Source organism: Tupaia chinensis, unplaced genomic scaffold (genome assembly GCF_000334495.1).
Source record: "Tupaia chinensis unplaced genomic scaffold, TupChi_1.0 Scaffold000395_1, whole genome shotgun sequence".
NCBI classification, from domain to species: Eukaryota; Metazoa; Chordata; class Mammalia; order Scandentia; family Tupaiidae; genus Tupaia; species Tupaia belangeri.
The window spans coordinates 2,121,538-2,142,322 of NW_006159897.1; the positions used below are offsets into that span (position 1 = coordinate 2,121,538).

General features: G+C 37.7%; 1 protein-coding gene and 2 pseudogenes across 3 annotated transcripts in view; 1 reads left to right on the forward strand and 2 right to left on the reverse strand.

Moving 5' to 3' along the window:
* MON2 (MON2 regulator of endosome-to-Golgi trafficking) overlaps positions 1–20,785 on the reverse strand; it is a 114,287-nt gene that overhangs the window by 51,997 nt on the left and 41,505 nt on the right. For all 3 annotated transcript variants that reach the window (XM_006154143.3, XM_006154141.3, XM_014590037.2), the window contains 11 exons: positions 16,451–16,575; positions 15,705–15,841; positions 13,196–13,349; positions 12,639–12,871; positions 9,059–9,140; positions 8,360–8,544; positions 6,921–7,033; positions 6,433–6,537; positions 6,013–6,093; positions 5,863–5,936; positions 5,683–5,773 (listed from right to left, as the gene is read on the reverse strand). In XM_006154143.3, the coding sequence (XP_006154205.1) occupies positions 5,683–5,773; positions 5,863–5,936; positions 6,013–6,093; positions 6,433–6,537; positions 6,921–7,033; positions 8,360–8,544; positions 9,059–9,140; positions 12,639–12,871; positions 13,196–13,349; positions 15,705–15,841; positions 16,451–16,575 (1,380 nt within the window). The remainder of the gene's footprint in view (positions 1–5,682; positions 5,774–5,862; positions 5,937–6,012; positions 6,094–6,432; positions 6,538–6,920; positions 7,034–8,359; positions 8,545–9,058; positions 9,141–12,638; positions 12,872–13,195; positions 13,350–15,704; positions 15,842–16,450; positions 16,576–20,785) is intronic.
* On the reverse strand, positions 1,069–2,328 carry LOC102490633 (hsc70-interacting protein pseudogene; annotated as a pseudogene).
* Positions 3,807–4,661, forward strand: LOC102494797 (chromatin complexes subunit BAP18 pseudogene; annotated as a pseudogene).

Consider the following 20,785-nt stretch of genomic DNA (forward strand, 5'->3'; position numbering starts at 1 on the left):
GCTCTGGATACTCCAAAGAGCATTACTACAATGAAAATATGATTACTTTGCATAAAGTCAACTGTAACTATAAAAAAAAACACAACGATCATGAGACAAAACTTTCTGCCACTCATTTTTTTTAACTCAAACTTTATCTATTTATGAGTTACATTTGCCTCCTACTAACAAAACTTTATTTAACTCAAACTAGAGTAATAAATCTTCCATATTTAAGTATATTCCTTGCCCAATAATTCAGAGGAAAGCCCCAAAATGATTAGCAAAGAAAAAAATGAAGGAATTAACACACTCTTTTAATTTCTTTAAACTATTTTTAAGGTTTAAAAAGTGTTTAAAGTTTGTAATTCCTATTGGGAAAACATTATCTGAATGAATACCCGAACGGCAAACCACTGTAAAATGCTTCAGCTACATTAGGGGTAGGGATTATCTTCAAAGCACCCCAGCTTTCTTGATGAGAAGGTCAGAGGTACACTGGTTTGTGGACAGAAGTCTGACTACTTTTCCTATTTTTCCAAAGTCTTTTCAAAAGGGGACTGGGGAAGTCATGCCCACAAACATTAACAGACCATTTATTTTCTATTAACAGGATTCTTCCTACCTCCTGTTCCTGGCATAGTATCTTTGAGATGTATATTTCAACCTATTACAGCATATTCTTTTGCTTATCCCTTCCCAAGACACAGAACTTCCCTTTTCCTTGAGATGTAGATTAAGCCTTTCTTTAACTAATCTCTTCCCAAGACACAGATCTTTCTTTCCAATCACCAACCTAGAAACTGTGGAACCCACCTATAACCTACAAGCCCGCCCCCACATGTCCCGCCTTTTTGGGCCAGACCAATGGGAAATCTTTTCACTAAATGTTGTCTGTCAATCTCAAAAGCAAATAAAAAGAACCTCTACATGATCACCCCGAGAAAAAGCACGTATGCCTCTTCTCCGGCCTAGGTCACTCACAGTTGGCTTGGAAATAAACCGCATTAATTATTAATTATTAAGTTTACAGTTGGTTATTTTTTTCCGTCGACAGGTTTGTATTACTGCGACACCCATTAGGTGACCTAGGTTGCTTATCCTTCAGCAAGGGCTTTACTTTGTCAGAAGGACATTATGCTTGACCTCCAAACTTGGCTGACAATTTACTGATGAGATTCATAACCTTTGGGTTGCTCTGAGATTTTGACATACTTGCTGGATTCTGGGTCACATCCTGGAAGGCTGCCATAACTTCAGGATCCTGCATGGCTGCAAACCTCTGGATCACTAAAAATTTCATTGAGCCCAGGCATCATTCCTGCCATTCCAGGCATACTCCCTCCCATTCCAGGCCTTCCTCCAGGAAAATTACCAGGCATTCCCCAGGAAAGCCACTGGAAAAGAGCCAAACTGAGCTCCAGATTGTCCTCTGGCTTCTTCCTTTGGGTTCTCTCTTGCTCTTCTCCAGCCTTAACTCTATTCTTTTTCTTCTCTCTTCACATTTTCGCTCATACTTTCTTTGATGTTCTGCAATTTTCTGGGCACTTCATTTAACATGGCACTAGCATCTTCATCATAATCCAGTTTACAAGCAAGGGCAAGATCATGTGCTGCTTCTTCCCAATGGCCCAGAAATCTGTGAACTTTCCCTCCCACTTGTAAGGTTGAGCTGAATCAGGATTTATTTTCAATGGCTCTTTACAGTCTTGAATGGCAGCATTTAGCTTCTGTAATTTGATGAAGACACTGGCTCTCTTGGCATACAGAATAGCCAAGCATGGGTTCAGCTTGATGGTCTCTATAAACAAGTCAATGGCTTTCTGTAGTTGACCATCATTTAGGGCTCCGATGGCAGCTACTTTCTTATCATTTGCCTGATCCATCATCTCAGTTATCTCTATATTTTCATCTCCCATTTCTTGAGGGGCATCAGTGTCTGGTTCAGTCACACCTTCATTGTCAATTTCTAGATCACTTTCCTCACTTGATGGTTCCTCTATTTTTATGTTTTCCTCCACCTTCTTACTATCTGTTTTTTTCTTCCTTGATATGCTCTTCAGATGTGGCTTTCTGAGTAGCTGGTGGTACTTTACCCCCCATTCTCCCCACCCACTCTCTCAGGAGGTGCATCTCCTCGGTGTGCAGAATGCTCGGATCCTGTTTACACATTTTCATGAAGGCCTGGAGCTCGCTCACTTTGCGGGGGTCCATGGCTGGGAAGCGGCAAGAAGAAGGGAGCTCAGCTGAGGAGGAGCCTGACAACAGGTCCAGGTGCTGGCTCAGTGTGACTGTGTACAATGGTGCCGCAGCCGCTAGGCAGAGCAGACTAGGTCTGCCACTCTTAAGTATGCAGAATAATTCCTGCTTGGAAAATTTGGATAAGAGGGTAACATTTTTTTTTTAAATTTTGTTTGTTGTTTTATGCTATAGGGCGTGTGAACTCCCTGGAGAGAGAAAGAAGGAAAGTGAGAAATCATCCCCCAGGGGAGATGGCCATGGTACAATCCTTTCTCCTCCATTCTCCTCTTGGGATTTTGGGCATGCACATACAATGATCCAGTGTGATTTTCAAGCCTCTAGGGGGAACTCAAGCCATGGTTGGCCATGTGGAAGTCCAATGCTTTATCCACCACATCATCTGCTAGCGCCTAGAGGGGAATGTTTTAATAGGAAAAAGTAGAAAATCTAAAAAAAATTGTATTAGACACACAGAGTGACTAGTCATCTTCCTTTTTTTTTTTTTTAAAGAATCATTTATTTATTTAATTTTTTGGTATTATTATTTTTTAAATTTGACCAGAGAGAGAGAAAAAGGGAAAGTGAGAAAGCAAGCTACCAGGTCCAGGATTCAAACTGCAGTTGGCCATGTGGGTGTCCAGTGTCCCTAACCATCATGCCACCTGCTAGTGCTCAGAATGACTAGTCTTCTGATAAGAAGGAAAGAAGCATTTTTATTAATAAAGCCTTAAACTGTTCAGGCTTTACATGTGAATGCCAGAAAGTATGAAAAAAACAAACAAAACGGCAACAGAGAGCAGGTTAAAGAAATGTGAAGTCAAGAATATGGCAATGCTCAGGGCTGTCAGTTTCAGCTAATACAAGAGTAGAAGAGACAGAAGGCAAAATAGTTCTCTATAGGCACTGGCATATCAATAACCAGAAAGGGAATCAGAGTACAACACTATAGCTAAATTACAGTAGTTGGTCCATGTGTCATAGGAAGAACTTCAGAAAAGATCAAGGGAAGGTCAGCAGATGGTATGGACGTTAAGGCACCTGGATCTCACATGGTCGACTGCACGGTTCAAGTCCTGAATCCAGTGGCTTGAAAAACATGCCAGGTACGTATGTGTGCATGCCCATAAATCCCAAGAGGAGAATGGAGGTGAAGGGACTACAACATGGTCATGCTCCCTGGAGAATGATTTTTCTCTTTCTCTCTCTCTCTGTCTCTCTCCAGTGAGCACATGTACTCTATAGCAAACAAACAAACAAACAAAAAATATCAAAGGGCAATATTTCCATTCTGTTAATATTTCTATTCTATTCCGATATTCATAGAAATGGTAAAACATGCTTAAATACTAATTTAACTGAGAAACCCCAGGAGTGTTTTCAAAGGAGTGGCTGTGGTATTGCATACAGAGACACAGTATTAGAAAAAAAGGCAGGCCAACTGAAAACAAAAAGTAGATGAGAATTTCATAATTTTTAAGAAAAACATTTATTATTCTATATTTTAAAATTTTTACAGTACTAATAAAAACCTAATATGGAAATGCGTGACAGTATCTTCTTTCCCAGAAAGTCAGTAAATCAAGGACATGGACAAATACGGTCAGGTTGACTTCTACGCGTGCCAATGTTGTAAATACCCTAAACATTTTGGTGGTAGAGAAATTTGTGATTCTAAGATCCTCTCCACGGCTGGCGCCACCTCACCAAGCTCAGGGAGTTGATGATGCAGCTGCATCCAGTGGTGGATTCTCCCCCCGCAGGTGCAAAGTGGAGGGAGACAAAGATAGAGATGCTGAGGGCTGCTGTGAAGCGATTTGGGGACGAGCTAAGTCACATCAGGTGTGTCATCAAGGAACAGACAGTGGTTCAGATAAAGGCCACTATGAAACACAAGGTTTATGAAGACTCTGGCATCCCCCTTCCAGCTGAGTCACCCAAGAAAGGTTCCAAGAAGGTGGCATCTGGTGTCTTGTCACCTCCTTCAGCTGCCCCTCCATCCAGCAACTCCAGTGTCCCTAAAGCCAGGGATCCCCTCATAAAGAAACAAAAGGCAGACAGCCTGACCCTGGATTCTGGCCTTCTCGTGACCTCCACTGATCCTCCTCTGCTCTCCTGCTGAGCCTTCCGCCTCTGACCCCTCTCACTGTTCAGGCTGTACCTGTGGATCACCTGGGACTCTGAGCAAGGCTGCATGGGAAACAGTCAAAGGTTGCTGGGGCCAACCACTTTGGTGTTCCTGTATAAGTATCTGCCCTCAACCCCTTTGACCTCCACTGGATGGACATTTTTATACAGAAAGCAATAAAGATTTCCCTCTCAAAAAAAAAAAAAAAAATTGTGATTCTAGAGACAAAAAGGTATACTGGTTAAGACCGATTCTGTGAAGTTTGAATGGTCTAGGCCTATGAATCTACCACTTCATAGCTACATATTCAGGTAAGTTACTATCTCTACTGATTTGTTTTTTAATTTTTAAAATGGAGAAGAAAGAGGAGAAAGAGAAGGAGGAGGAGGAAGAGGAGGAGAAGGATAAGGAAAAGAAGAAAAGAAAGAAGAAATTTATTTCTTCACTTTGTTTTCTATCACCCTTACCTTGATTTGGAATATATAACATACTTTCAAACACCTGTACATTTACATAATTATCTAGCTATGTACTGTAATATGTAAAACTCTGCTTTAATAGTATCTTCTTTGCTAATCTTTAAATGAGTTACATGAGTCAAGATGACAAAATCACAGTACACAGATTTATAATTGAGGACTAGGAAGACAACAGTTTTAACCATGTTAGACAACTTACAGCTTTTTAATCATATTAATGGTTGGAGTAGTTATTCATTATAAAATATAGAAAATATTTTCTTTTAAATAACTATTCCTGAGGTATAAATAAATCCAAATTTTCCTTCAGTCTCCAAGTATAATAAAAAGGGTATTTTGAGTATTGAAAGAAATGTTTTCGAAAGCCAGTATTCAAATGTACTATTCTATTCATTTAATCAACGAACAAAGAAAATTCTTAATTTTCAAGGTAAAGGGAATCATTATCTTCAGAAAGAAATGATTAGCTCCTTATTTTTCATCCTAATGAAGGCATAAGAAACTGAGACTTATATTCCTTAAATTTGTCTTAGCCCAAACATAAATTATAATTACAAGTATTATCATGAATTTTTAATAAAACCTATCTATGAAAATTGTGTTATATTATTCTTCATAAAAATATTTTAAAAGATATTTAGTATACAAGAGAAATGGACACAATTTAAAATTAGATTACATATTTAGATAATATCTCAAGCCAAACCATAACCACAAATGATAAAAACCCAACAGACTATGATTAGCATAAAAGTTGAGTATTAGTCATCCTTGTAAAACACTGAGATCATAACGGATATACACCTTATATAACTAAATAATGTACCATACTTAAAACAGAAAGATAGAATATCATACCTTATTATTTCCATAGGCCATATCCATCGCTTCTAGAGATAAGGAGCAAAGTGCATTTATTAAATGATGCAATGATACATCATCAAGATACCTAAAATGAAAATCAAGAAATAAGACATTTTGATCTAAAATGCATAGCTAATAATAACGTTTATATCAATTTTAAAAACTAACTCTTACTGTGAGCTTTCAAACAATCTTGAAAGTATATTGGAAATGACTGGTAAATCCGTCATCACTGCTGTCGTTAGAACCTAAGAAAGGAATAAGATCAAATATAACCTCCGTCATTTGGTAAGCACTAACTGGGTATGCAGGATTAGAGCTTACTGTACTGGGTCCTTCTACGGCTCTCCCAGGTTTCAAGGCACCTCCACTACTAGGCTTTAGTCCCAGAATCCATACGAGATGCTGTTTAAAAAAAAAAAAAAAACATAAATAAGTGATTTATAAAACTATAAAAATTACTAAAATTACAATCAGTAATTAAGTTTCCAATAACTAAAATAAAAATCAATAATTAAAATTTATATAAAAATTTATACCAAGCCTAGGCAATAGAACATAGGCCATAGGAGAAGCATTCCATCACTTTCTACACGATAAGCCACATCTTCTTTCCCTTTGCAACTTCCTTCTTCATACTATCTATTCTTTGGACTTTCCCAAAGCATCAACAAACATTGCTTAACTCAACTGTTAGCAAATGCACATGAAAACAACGCTACCTTGAAAAGATACTCAACATACCTGAAGTGTTGCCAAGACAAGCTGCCACGATGTCCCAAGAACAGCCCCATGACAGTGTGCCAGATTAAGTAAAGTCCTCATACACTGGATATTTTTGGAAGTTAGCTATATTGAAAAAGGATATATTTGCAAGAACTATTAGATATCCTTTAAAATTAAAAGCTTGTAAAATAGCATTAATGTATTCAAAAAAAAATTTTTAATAAAACCCCAAAATAGTAAGAAAATGGGTTTGGATGGTTTTGTAAGGAATAAATTTATTTGATTAAAAACTTGTAATATCTACATTATAAATATATATAATTTTAAAAACTTGTTATCATATTGGTTACAGTAATTTCAACTACATAGTTAATTAGTTTCATCTAATGAGATCATCCAGGTTAAAAAAAAAAAGGATAATGATAAATTTTGACACATACAAAGAAAGGGTCCAGCAGATTTTACTGAAAGGTGATTGGTAACCAAGAAAAGAGCAAGTGTGTTACCATTACTGTCCCTTGAGGCTGGACTGCTAGAGGTTGACCCACTGCTACAACTTGCTGGTGAGATTCACTCGATGGACTTATCATCATAACACTTTGGCCCTGAATGGAATATGCTAAAACACAAAAGAAAGCCTAAATAATTAAAATATACTTTTAAATTATGCACTTGAAGTAATGTTCCATTAAAAAATATTAATTGAATTAAATAAAAGCTTAAGTATAACAATTATCAGTAATAGCTATATTATCTACATGCATTTTCGAAACGCAAGAGGTATAAACACCGTCAAGCAAGTATTAAGTAAAGACATTTTCTATATAACTTGTTGAAAGTATAAACCTTTGGTAGATTTCTTCTTAAGCAAAACAGAATTAGCACAAGTATTTTAAATATGTATTCCCCATATACTTCTCTAGTTAAAGATATTTTTAGTTTGAAAACTGAATGTCACATTGAAGTGCATTTATATTACATGTAACAAACTTCAGTGGTTTCAAATTATTGAACAAGAATATAAATTTTTGCATGTCACCTTAATCAAAACAATTACAAACATTACTGCTCTACTCTTTCGTTAAAGAAAAAGAAACTATTTCAAAAACATATAAAGAAAAAAGAGAATATTTAAATAACATAGTTTACAAAGGAGTTTCAGATTTATTGCCCCCTTTTTCAAACAATTTTGCTAGAGGGGGGAAATCTTGTTAGTGCTCGCAGGAGACATAGAGAAAGAGGCAGAGGGAAGTAAGTACTCTTCCTGTGGGGGATGGGCATGCCACAACCCCTTCTCCTCCAGTTCTCCCTTCTTTTGGGATCTTGGCCATGCACATACATGCATCCAGTATGTTTTTCAAGCTGCTAGGTCTGGGACTAGAACCATGTAGTTGACCATGTGGGTTCCAGCTGCCTTAACCACTACACCACTGGCTGGCCCCAGAATTCTCATTTTATTTTTGTAATTATTCTTTAAAATTGGTATTATTGGGACCTACAGATGGCATAATGGTTATGTCACTGGACTCCCACGTGGTTGACCATGGTTTGAGTCCCAGACCTGGTAGCTTAAAACACTGGCTGGGGTCATGTGCATGCATGCCCAAAATCCTGAGAGAATAATGGAGGAAAATGAACTGTGGTGTGGCCATCCTCCCTGCGGGGATGATTTCTCACTTTCTGTTTCTCTGGCAAGTGCATGTGCCCTATAGCAAAACTCTCCCCCCCCAAAAAAAAAAAAAGAATATAAAGTATTTATTATTTCCCCTACTCCTACTGTTTTAAAAAGATGGAAGAAATTGAAGCACGAGGATATTAATGTTCTCAAGATCACAGAGGCAATGAGTGGAACAGGAGAGGCTTGAACTAAGAAGTTCTGTAATCTTTTCTCTACACCATGTTAACCAGCTAGATGCAAAGAACTTTGAATAAGCTTAAGTCTTACATTTGTTGGAAAGTGTAGCTGCAGTGGTGGTATTCAACACTGTAAGAGCATAATGGGGAGGCAGGGAACCTTTGCATATTGCAGTTATAAAGGCATCTCTTGAAGTTACAAGACCCAGTCTTCCACAAAGAGCAGCCATAGTCAATTCGGCTTTTAAGATATTCTCAGTGGCAGCCTCATCTGTGCTGAAGAGACAGGTATTTTATTTAATCTGATTGACTTATTTTTAAAAACACTGTAAAACATAACATGGAATAAGGTATTTAGAAAGTCTATACAAAAATATTGTCAAATCATTATACTTAAGAATTTTAACCGATTAACATCATACCTGAAAATCTGAACTGAGTAAAAGCAACGTACAATACATGTACACTTATTATTGAAGAAAATGATCAAGAATTCAAAGACTTAACTTACAATATAAAGAAAATTTAATATAATCACTCTCACTGTAAAAGTTTTAAATTGAAAGGCATTCTGTAATTTTAGGTTCCTTTTCATTAAAACATTATGACAACAATTCTCATGGTAGAGGAAGGCAAAGATAGGATGGAGGAGGCAGATAAAGAATATTTTACACATACAAAAAAAAAAGGAGATAATTCTTAAGACAAATTAAAGTAAACCATTCTAGTGTTTGTGACTTTTTTTTTTTAACTGCCACAATGCAATATGAAACGTACAAAGGTGTAATACCTGGCATCGAGAAGGAGTGAGAGTGCAGCAAGAAGACCACACCAGCAGGCATTCACCATTTCTTCCCAAACAGCTCTACTAACTTAAAGGAAAAAATGCATGCAATACTTAATTACAGGCATCAGAACATTTACCAATATGTCAAATTCTTTTCTTTTCCTTTAGAGAAAGATTTTTGCTATAGGATGCACGCACTTGCCAGAGAGACACAGAGAGACAGAAAGTGAGAAATCACCTCACAGAGTGATGGCCAAGCTACTATCTCTTCTTTTCCATTCTCTTCTCAAAATTGTGGGCACATGAACACACACACGCTGAGCATGAGTTTAAGCCACCGGGTCTGGCATTCAAATCGTCGTTGACTACATGGGAATCCAGCTATATAACCATTATGCCATCTGTTGGTCCCTCAATATGTCAAATTCTAAAGAAGCTTTGGCCATTTGACAATATGTCAAATATTCCATCAACAACTCAATTATTAAATACTAAAGGTCTGGTTTCTAAAATATACCTGAATAAATGAAAATTAGAAATCATACTATAGTTTCAGACTTCAAGAAGTCTTAAGTTGTTTTAAAATATCTGTGAAGGTGACCAGAAGATGGAATGGAGGTTAAGGTGGCTGGATCCCACATAGCCAGCTATAAGGTTCAAGTCCCAGACCCAGAAGCCTGAACATCATACCAGGCATGTGTGCATGTATGCCCAAAATCCTAAAAGAAGAATGGAGGAGAAGGAACTATAGTATGGACATCCCCCCTGGGGGGTGGGGTGATTTCTTTTTCTCTCTCTCTGTCTCTGATGAGTGCACCTATAGCAAAACTTAAATTAAGATAATAAATCTATGCTAAACCAGCCCTGTGGCCTCATTGTTAAGGCTGTCTGATCCCACATGACTGACTGCATGGTTTGAATCCTGGCCCTGGTGGCTTGAAAAACATGCTGAGTGCATGTGCATAGAAGCCCAAAATCATGAAAGTGGGGAGAAATGGAGAAGAGATTGCAGCGTGACCATGCATTACTGGGAGGTACTTTCTCCTTTTCTTTTACTCTCTGTCTCGCTCTCTGGAGTATACCTGCCCTCTCACAAATTTTTTAAAAAATATGTATCTATCAGCAGGTGGCATGACTGTGGCATCACTAGACTCCCACATGGCTGGCTGCGGTTCAAGTCCTGAACCAGGTGGCTTAAAACTCATGCTTGGCATGTGTGCATGTGTGCCCAAAATCCTGAGAGGAGATGGAGGAAAGGGACTGTGGAATGACTATCCCCATTGGGGTATGATTTCTCGCTTCCTTTCTCTGTGTCTCTCTGTCTCGCCTGTGAGTCCACACGCCCTCTAGCAAAAATCTCTCTCAAAAAAATAAAAATTCTGTATACACATTAACTGATTGGCATCTTGTAAAAATATGTATATAATATCTGTTCCTATTTCCTTCCTGTCATGAGGCCAAACTTTCAACCTGTGTGAGCAGCTGGAAGTGAAGAGTGGAGTAACAGTATAACACACTGGATCAGTCAGCAGAGTGGTTACATACATTGGGAATCAAGCAAATAAGAAATACACTGAAACAAACGAAATCAAGTTCCTTAGAGTTAGAGAGGAAAACTAGAAATATGTATAATTAAAAATAAACCTTGTGAGGGACCAGCAGTTAGCATAATGGCTATGTCTCTGGGCTCCCACGTAGTCAACTGCGGTTCGAGTCCCGGACCCAGTGGCTTAATCTCACACCGGGCACGTGTGCATGCGTGCCCAAAATCCCAAGAGGAGAATGGAGGAGAGGGGATTGAGGCGTGGCCATCCCCACTGGGGAGTGATTTCTTGCTTTCTGTCTCTCTGTCTCTCTCTGTCTGTCTGGTGAGTGCACGCGCCCTATAGCAAAAAAAAACCTCACCAAAAAAAGAAAAAAATAATAAAAAAATAAACCTTGTGATATTGAACCAGAATGAGAGAAAGTGGTGTGATGTCATAGATTTAAACACCGAGACAGACAAGTATTTTTAAACAGTAGGTAGATGTGCACAGGTGTGTGTGTGTGTGTATTTTCTATCCAGTAGCAAGACCTAATGCCGATGTGTTACATTTCAATGCTGTTCTCTACTAAAAGAAACGAGGGTTGTTTGGAAAAATGGTACCTAAACTAAGCAATAAACATCCAAGTTAAACTTCCACCATGTTGTATAAAATGGTAAGGAAGACCTCAGAGAATGTCAAAAAATCATGAGACATGCGAAAAAAGGACACAAAGGAAAGCCTGAAAGGTATCTCAGTGGCTATGTTGGGGAAAATCTGAATGTCAAATAATGACAGTTTTAGACTGTAACCCTTTAAGTATAGGAATCCATGTATTCAAGCTAATATAAAGAAATGAATGGGAGCCAGCAGATGGTGTGGAGGTTAAAGTGCTGTATCCCACAAGGCTGGCTGCATGGTTCAAGTCCTAGACAAAGTTACTTGAAAAATCATGCTAGGGTTTTGTGTGTGTGTGTGTGTGTGTGTGTGTGTGTGCATACCTAAAACCCTAAGAGAGAACAGAGAAGGGATTGTGACATGGTCATCCCCTCAGGCAACGATTTCTCACATTCCCTCACTCTCTCTCTCTCTCTCTCTCTCTTGTGAGTGCACACATCATATAGCAAAAAATAAAATAAATACATAATAGAAAGGAAGAAAAGTATGGGAGAAAGGAAAACACTATTTTATCATAGAGGTCTCAAAGTATTTCTGCACAAAAAGATAATAACCTTATTCTGAAGAAACAAGGCCAACATTACAGTAAATGATAAAAGTGAACATTTTTTAATAAAAAGACAAATTGATATTGTATGCTCCCTAATGTGTGGACATACTAAATACAGCACAGCAAGTCTGCCAAGCCTGCTAAAAATGAACAAATTTAATGTGATTATGAAGAGACAGAAGAGAAATTCAACCTGATTGGCCTCTACTCTTCAAAAGTGTCAAAGTCATAAAATAAGGAAAAAATAAGAAACCATCCAGATTAAAAGGAAGTATAGACACAGCAACAGAATTTGACATGTGACTCTGGATCATAAAGGACATTACTGAAGCAATAGGCAAAATTTATTTTTTTAATTTTATTTATTTATTTTAATTTGGCCAGAGAGGGACAGAGAGAGAGCAAGAAAGCAAGAAAATGAGAAACCAAGCCACCAGGTCCAAGCCTCGAATCATGGTGGGCCATGTGGGAGTCCAGAGCCCTTAACCACCATACCACCTGCCAGCCCCACAACTAGCAAAGTTTAAATAAAGTATGGGATTAAGTAATAATACTAGATTGATGCTAAATTTCTGATGGTGATTGTACTATAGTATGTAGGAGACTTCTATATACACAGAAGTATTAAATGTTAATGGATTTATTCTTAATTAGTTCAGGAAATATATACAGTGACCAGTATAGACACAGAGAGTTAGGTAAATACAGTGTTAACAACTGGGAAATAAGAGTAAAGGATATATTGAAACTATTATACTATTTTTATAAATTCTCCATGCATTTCAAATGACTTCAAATGGGAATTAAAAACCACAGAATTATAATATTATACCTGTTTCCTTGTCCATAGGGTCTGATGTTGACTGTAAATCCTGCTGAGTTGATGACTGTGTTGGAGAAGAGGTACCTTCAGTAGTAGCCTGACATTCTGTTTCGGCCTCTCCTAACTCTCCTTCAATCATACTCGTGATTCCACGAACAAGGTCTAGCAAACAATGGAATGCTACAGACATGGCATAACCTTCTGGTATTGTTGGGGGCTCAACTTTGTCCAACATCTCTAGACTGAAATTACAGAGAAATTAGAACAAAAGATCTGAAACAAAGCCATATACTTACACCAAAAAGCTGTATAAGACAGCTGAACAGATCTTTAGGTTAAAAAATAAAAAAAGACACAAACACACATTTTGTTTTAAATACTAACAGTCTACAACAAACAACAAAATCTTGTCAGCTAAAATTTTCAAAATAAGACAAAAAGAATGAGCTCTAAAATGCATTAGAATCACTAGGTATAAAATTTAAAATACAGCGTAGAGTATTTTAGGATTGAAATCATTCCTCAACAATGTCATTCCTTATAAAAATAAAGCCATTGATACTTACTAAGTAGCTTTCGCACTGCCTTGAACCGTTATGGTCAGAATAGGTATCCAAGTTCCTCTATATTCAAAGGCTGGCAGCAAAGTAACACCTCCACCAATCCCCACCATAGCTGAGTTGGCTGGTGCTGAGACGGGGCCACCAGAATTATTGTTTCCTATTAGGTAAGGGGAGCAAATGTAAAGATAACTGTTCACTACTTAATTAAAAATCAATGATATTTAAAAAGCTGATCAATTTAAAAAAATTTTTTTTCTGTCAGGACCAGCAGTTGGCATAATGGCTATGTTGCTGGACTCCCATGTAGTCGACTGTGGTTCGAGTCCCGGACCCGGTGGCTTAAACTCATGTCAGGCACGTGTGCATGCGTGCCCAAGATCCCAAGAGGAGAATGGAGGAGAAGGAATAGTGGCGTGGCCATCCCCCTGGGGGGTGATTTCTCACTTTCTGTCTCTCTGTCTCTCTCTGTCTTTCTGGCAAGTGCATGCACTCAATAGCAAAAACCTCTCCAAAATTTTTTTTTTCTGTTAACAAAACAGATATTGCACAAATAAATAAAATGTATTGATCCTATCTTGTCTATTAGAAAAGTCTCCCTTTTATTCCCAAATGTCATTCTTTTTTATAAAAAAGTACTGAGGATATAAAAATGCTGACAAATTTTTAGTACTTTTTTAAAAGATCACTTTTTATCAAAAGTGGAAAAAAGAATAAAAGGTTATTGACCAAATAGTACAAATGAAAGAGAAGGATGATAAAGGGAAACAACAAGCCATATACAAGGGGATTTAAAAAGTCTGTGAAAAATGGAATTAAAGTGTAAATTAATTTTGGTACAAAACAATTTTGAAATCAATGTGCTTTTATTTCATAATGCTCATTTTTTTCATAAACTTTCTGAAGACCCCTATATCAATTATGAAACAAACTAAAACCATGGTTCAATCTCTTTGTTGCCAGAGATACTGACAGAACTCCTAGGTAGCAGCCATCTCAACTCTTTAAAGAGAGGCAGTCAGTGAAGATTCGCATCTACACTTTTCTTCCTACATGATTAGTGAAAATGAAAGGGTAACAGAGGAGAGAGCCTATTCTGGGGGGAAAAAAAAATAAACAGAGTTGTCTCAGTAAGATCAAATTATTTTTTAAGTATACTGGGTCATTGGAAAAATCATGATGCATTTTTGCATGGAAAAAATAAGACCCACAACGCACAGTTGATAACCCCCAAAACAGACACGTGGGATTACATCAGACTAAGAAGTTTCAGCATGGCAAAAGACACAATAATTAGTGTGAATAGACAGCCCACAGATTGGGAAAATATTTTTGTAAACTATGCGTCAACTAAGGGACTGATAACCAGAATTCACAAGGAACTCAAGCAACTGTTCTGAAAAAAGATAGTCAATCCTATTAAAAGATAGGAGAATGAGTTGAAAAAAACCACTCTCTAAAGATGATATATGAATAGCTAAAAGGAATATGTAAAAATGCTGAACATCCCTCATTGTAAGGGAAATGCAGATCAAAACAAGGAGGTACCACCTACCCCCAGTCAGAATGTTTAAGATTAAAATAACAAAAAATGATAAGTGTTGGCAGGGGTGTGGTGAAAGGGGGACTTTCTTATACTGCTGGTGGGAATGTAAATTGGTCCAGCCATTGTGGAGAACAATTTGGAGATTCCTCAAAAATCTACAAATAGAACTGCCATATGATCCAGCAATCCCACTCCTTGGTATCTACCCAAAGGACAGAAGAATGCTTAATCGGAAAAGTGCTTGCACATTGATGTTTATTGCGGCACTATTCACAATTGCTAAGTAATGGAAACAACTCAAATGCCCATGAACAGATGAATGGATAGAAAAACTGTGGCAAATATACTCAATGGAATATTATTCAGCTCTAAAAAACAACAAAACCCTGGCTTTTGACAGGAAGTGGGTGAATATAGAAGACTTACTGCTGAGTGAAGCAAGCCTGGCTATGAAGGAGAGACATTGTATGTTCCCGCTTAATATATACCGAGTGTCCGCACTCTATGACTGAAACTAATTCACTAAAGGATATAGAAACACAGTATATAAATGTAAATAGCAGATATAGTATGTGTGCAAGAAGAGGGTCTGAGGAAGGACATTTAGAAGAAAAATAGGGAGGCAAAGTATTGATGTCACAGGGAGGTCTGGTATTGTCTGTTGAGGATGTTTTGTGGTTTTTGTCAACTGTGTTGGGGAGAGATGTTCATCTGTTGAAATATCCATTTTGTAAGGCAAATAATAATGTCATTGAATGTATAAAAGAAAATGAAATGAAAAATAAATAAATTAATTTAAAAATACTTTATGACTTTACCAATGACTCAAGACTCAATAAATCTTTACTAACAATATATTTAGGTAACTCAAATTTCTCTAGTCACAGAATGTCTATCAAATACCCTATCAGGATAGTAAATATTGTGAATTATGGCAGAACAGAAAAAACAAAATATGATATGCCTTACCAGCTTGGTTGGCTGCAGCAGGATTTCCAGTAGGAGGCACAAGAAACAAGGACTGGATGAAAGAACCCAGTGCATTCACGATGTCACGGAAAACCTTGGTGGAGTGCTGCTTCATATCATAGGACTGACAAAACGACCTGCAAAATCATTTTAAATGTTTCTGGTAAAAACATCTGAAAGTATTAAAAATTAAAAAAAATTATACAATAAATGACAGTCCTTTAATAGTTCCAACACTACTCAAAATTCTCAAAACCTCACAGACCTGAGTGCTTAACTAATTTAGGAAAAAGTCTCTGAGTAAGGTCAAGGTTCTAAAAGCAATTACTTTGGGGGCCAGCAGGTGGCATGGTGGTTAACGCACTGGACTCCCACGTGGCCTAAGGCAGTTCAATTATGGGACCTTGCAGCCTGAAAATCATGCTGGGCACATGTGTGCATGTACTCAAAATCCTGAGAGGAGAAGGGATTGCAGCATGACCATCTCCCTTGAGGGTGATTTCTCACTTTCCTTCTTACTGTCTCTCTCTCTGGTAAGTGCATGCACCCTATGACAAACACCTTAAAAAATTATCTAGGCTATTTTAACTCAAAATCAGATGGGTAACAATCACATATTTTGCATACCTCCCAGCTCTTTTTCACACACTTAGCCCTGCCACTCCATATTCACATAATATACTATTTGTTTAGAAATCACTAATATTTGGGAATAAATATTTAAACTCTTATTGCTTAGATTTTACCTTAATAGCTGAGGCTGTACACAGAGTCTGTGTATTGATTCCACTGCAACAGCTCGTAGCCACTGTGGCTTATCTGCATCCAGAAATTTCACCAAAAGTGACAGAAATATCTCACATTCAGTTACCTAAAAAGTATATGATTTTTTATAACTCTCTGAATCAAAGTGAAGAACTATAAATTGCATTCTCAATCTTAGTGTCATAGACAAACCAATAAATTCTTTTAGATTAGAAATAAGTTTAAATTCTGGGGCCTGCAGATGGTGTGGGGTTTAAGGGTGCAGGACTCCCACATGGCTAACCATGGTTTGAGTCCTGGAACTGCCAGCTTGCTTACTCACTTTCTTGCTCTCATTCTCATTCTGTCCCTCTCTGGTCAAATAAGAAAGAAAGAAAGAGAGAGAGAGAGAAAGGAAAGGGAAGGGAAGGGAAGGGAAGGGAAGGGAAGGGAAGGGAAGGGAAGGGAAGGGAAGGGAAGGGAAGGGAAGGGAAGGGAAGGGAAGGGAAGGGAAGGGAAGGGAAGGGAAGGGAAGGGAAGGGAAGGGAAGGGAAGGGAAGAAAGGAAAGAAAGAAAGGAAGGAAAGATAGGAAGGAAAGAAAGGAAAGAAAGGAAGGAAGGAAAAGGAGGGAGGAAGGAAGAAGGAAGGAAGGAAGGAAAGAGGGAAGGAAGGAAGGAAGAAAGAGGAGGAAGGGAGGAAGAAAGGAAGGAAGGAAGGAGGAAGGAAGGAAGGAAGGAAGGAAGGAAGGAAGGAAGGAAGGAAGGTAGGTTAAATAAAGTTATTCTCTAAAAAAAAGAAAAAAATACATTTAAATTATTAATGAGGAGGGAGAAAGAGAAAGATCGTTGTATATGGAAAAGTTGAAGGTAAAAATAAATCATCAGACCAGATGGTACTGTCTTGGTAGTGTGAGAGGACCATATATATCTGTATATTTTTTTCAATTAAAGATTTGATTATTCAAGCATCTGAAAATATTCTACGGTGGAAACTATTATGTTGCCTAGACTGTGCTAAGGACATGCACATACTGCCATACTGTTTTTGGAAGACCTGAAATGCCGTTGATTTTATTTTTTTTTCCCTGGAGAGATTTTTGTGACGGATATTCTTGCCAGAGGGACAGACAGAAAGTGAAAAATCATCCCCCGGGGGGATGGCCATGCCTCAATCCTGTCTCCTCCATTCTCCTCTTGGGATTTTGGCACGCATGCACACGAGCCTGGCATGAGTTTCAAGCCTCAGGGTCTGGGACTCTAACCACAGTTGGCCATGTGGAAGTTCAGTGATATAACCACTACGCCATCTGGCGATCCCAGCCACTGACACTTCAAAAACTGTAAACTTGATGGAGAATCGAGGAAGACATGGGTTTGCATCCTGGGACTTTTCTGAGTACACCAGGTAGACATGTGATCCAGGCCTGCTGAAGCTGGGGTGAACTGGAACATGAAGACCCTGTTGGGGTTGCCTCTCTCTCTAATGAAAGAACTATGTAAATAAACTTTAAAAAATCAAAGTGTGTCTCTAAATAACGCCTGAAAATACAAGTGATCTGTTAACATAATCAATCCTTTATCCTTAATCTTTAGAAACTAGTACATAGTTGTGGTCAGCAGGTGGTGTGGCAGTTAAGGGTGCTGGACTCCCACATGGCCTGGACCTGGCAGCTTGCTTTCTCACTTTCCCTTCCTCTCTCTCTGGTCAAATTAAAAAATAACAAATAAAAATAAATAAATAAATCTTAAAAAAAAATGAGTACACACTTACGCCATCTCCACTCGAGCATATTGCCAGAATAACATATCATATAAACTACTAGTGAAACATAAGCTCTACCCTTCAGTAATACCACAGCAATTTTTTTCCGTATTTTTGCTGCTTAATAATAAAAGAGGTTAAAGGGTACTTAGTATAAATTTTGTAGAAGAAAACCAAGATGGAACTTAAAACAGTTGACAGGTATAAGTTATACCAAGTACTTTGAGTCTGGTACTGCATTACTAATAATTGCTAATGGTTACCATCGCTGATGTTATTAATATAGATCAACTTCTGAGCTTTTTATTTATAATAAAGTTTAAAGCTCACATTACATGTTTGATGGCTAAATGAATGAACAAACAAAATCTAACCAGTTCATTAAAAGCTAAATGGATTTTTTTTCTATTATTGAGAAGTTGAAGACTAAGCAGGACCGCTGGAAAATAAGAGTTAGGGTGACCTTGTGAGTAATGGGTCAAATTCTTGCTTCTATACCAGGTAAGCAGGTTGTTGGATGTTTTAGCTGTGGATGCTCCAAAATGAATAATAGCTGTTTGTATTTTCTAATGCCTTTCAGTATCTTTAACTGGATGCTTAAAAATAGGACTTTGCATAATGTTCTCAAGGCTCTGTTGACAGGAAATTCTTCATTTTTATGGCTAAATGATATGCCAACACATATATACATGTATCACATTGTTTTATCTATTCATCTGTTGATGGACAATTGGGCTATGGTTGATGTAAAAATGCTGCAATGAACATGGGTGTGCAAATATTTCTGTATTCTCTATTGGGTTACACTGATCTTTGTATATGTATTAAGCCAGGACTATATTGTCTTGATTATTGTAGCTTTGTACTTTGTTTTGAAATCAAGAAATATGAGGCCTCCAGTTTTATTTTTTCTCACAATTGTTTAGGCAATTCTGGGTCTCTTAAGATCCTATATGAATTTGAGACCAGCAGTTAGCATAATGGCTATGTCGCTGGACTTCCATGTAGCCGACTGCGGTTCGAGTCCCAGACCCAGTGGTTTAAACTCACGCCAGGCGCTTGTGCGTGCATGCCCAAGATCCTGAGAGGAGAAGGGATTGCGGCATGGCCATATCCCCTGGGGGGTGATTTCTCACTTTGTGTCTCTCTGTTTCTCTCTGTCTTTCTGGTGAATGCACACACCCTATAACAAAAAAAACTCTCCAAAAAAAAAGAATCTGTATGAATTTTAGGATAGGTTCTTCTACTTCTTTCTTTTCTTTTTCTTTTTCTGGACAGGGTTTTTTTTTTTTTGCTATAGGGTGCATGTGCTCGCCAGACAGAGAAAGACAGATTCCTCTACTTCTATTAAAAAAAAAAAATTATTTGGAATTTTATTGAGATTACATTGAACCTCTAGATTGTTTTGGGTAATAAAATTATTAACAATATTAAGTCTCCCGATCAGTAAAACTGGATGTCTTTCTATTTGTCTTCTTTAATTCTTTCAGTAATGTTCTGTAGTTCTCAGCAATTCACTCTCTCTCTCACCTCCTTGGTTAAGTTTACATACAAGTATTTTATTATTTTTGGTGTTGTTATAAATGGAATTGCTGTCTTTCTTTTGCTAATTGTTCATTATTAGTATACAGAAACACAACTGATTTTTGTGTATTGATTTTATATACTGAAATCAATAAACCAATTTGCTTACTGGTTCTAACAGATATTTCTGGTGTGAAATCTTTTTAGAGTTTTCTACATATAAGATTAGGTCATCTACAAACAGATCATTTTACTTCTTTCTTTCCTATTTGAATGCCTTGCTTTTCCTTTTTTTCCCCTAAATTGCTCTGGATAAGACTTCCAATACCATGTTGAATAGAAGTATAAGAGCAGGCAACCATACCATGCTCCTGCTCTTAGAGGGAGCACTTTCAGACATTCACCACTGAGTCTAAAGTTACTGACATTTTTTTTTTTTTCTTTGAGAGGTTTTTCCTACAGGGCGTGTGTGTTCAACAGAAAGACTGCGAAAAATCACCCCCCAGGGGGGAGGGCCATGTTACAATCCCTTCTCCATTCTCCTCTAGGGATCTTGGACACACATGCACACACGCCCGGCATGAGTTTAAGCCACCAGGTCCAGGACTCAAACCGTGATTGACTACATGGGAGTCCAGCGACAGCCATTATGCCAACTGCTGGTCCCAAAGTTACTGACTTTTTCTAGAAAGTCTTTATTATGCTGAGGTATTTCACTTGTATCTATAGTTTGTTGAGTGTTTTCATCATGAAAGGGTGATGAATTTGTCAAATATTTTTTGTCTTTCATTTTGTTAATGTGGTGATTGACTTTAGTAGGCTGAAAGTCCTTGTATTCCAAGGCTCTATCTCATTTGGTCATGGGTGTGTAATCTCATTAATGTGCTGTCAAATTTGGTTTCCTTTTATTGTGTTGAGGATTTTTGCATCAGAATTCGTCAGAGATATTGATCTGTAACTTTTTCCTATACTAATGCAGTAGTCCCCCCTTATCTACCGGGGGTTTGTGATAAGGCCTCCAGTGGTCGTCAAATCCACAGACATTACAACC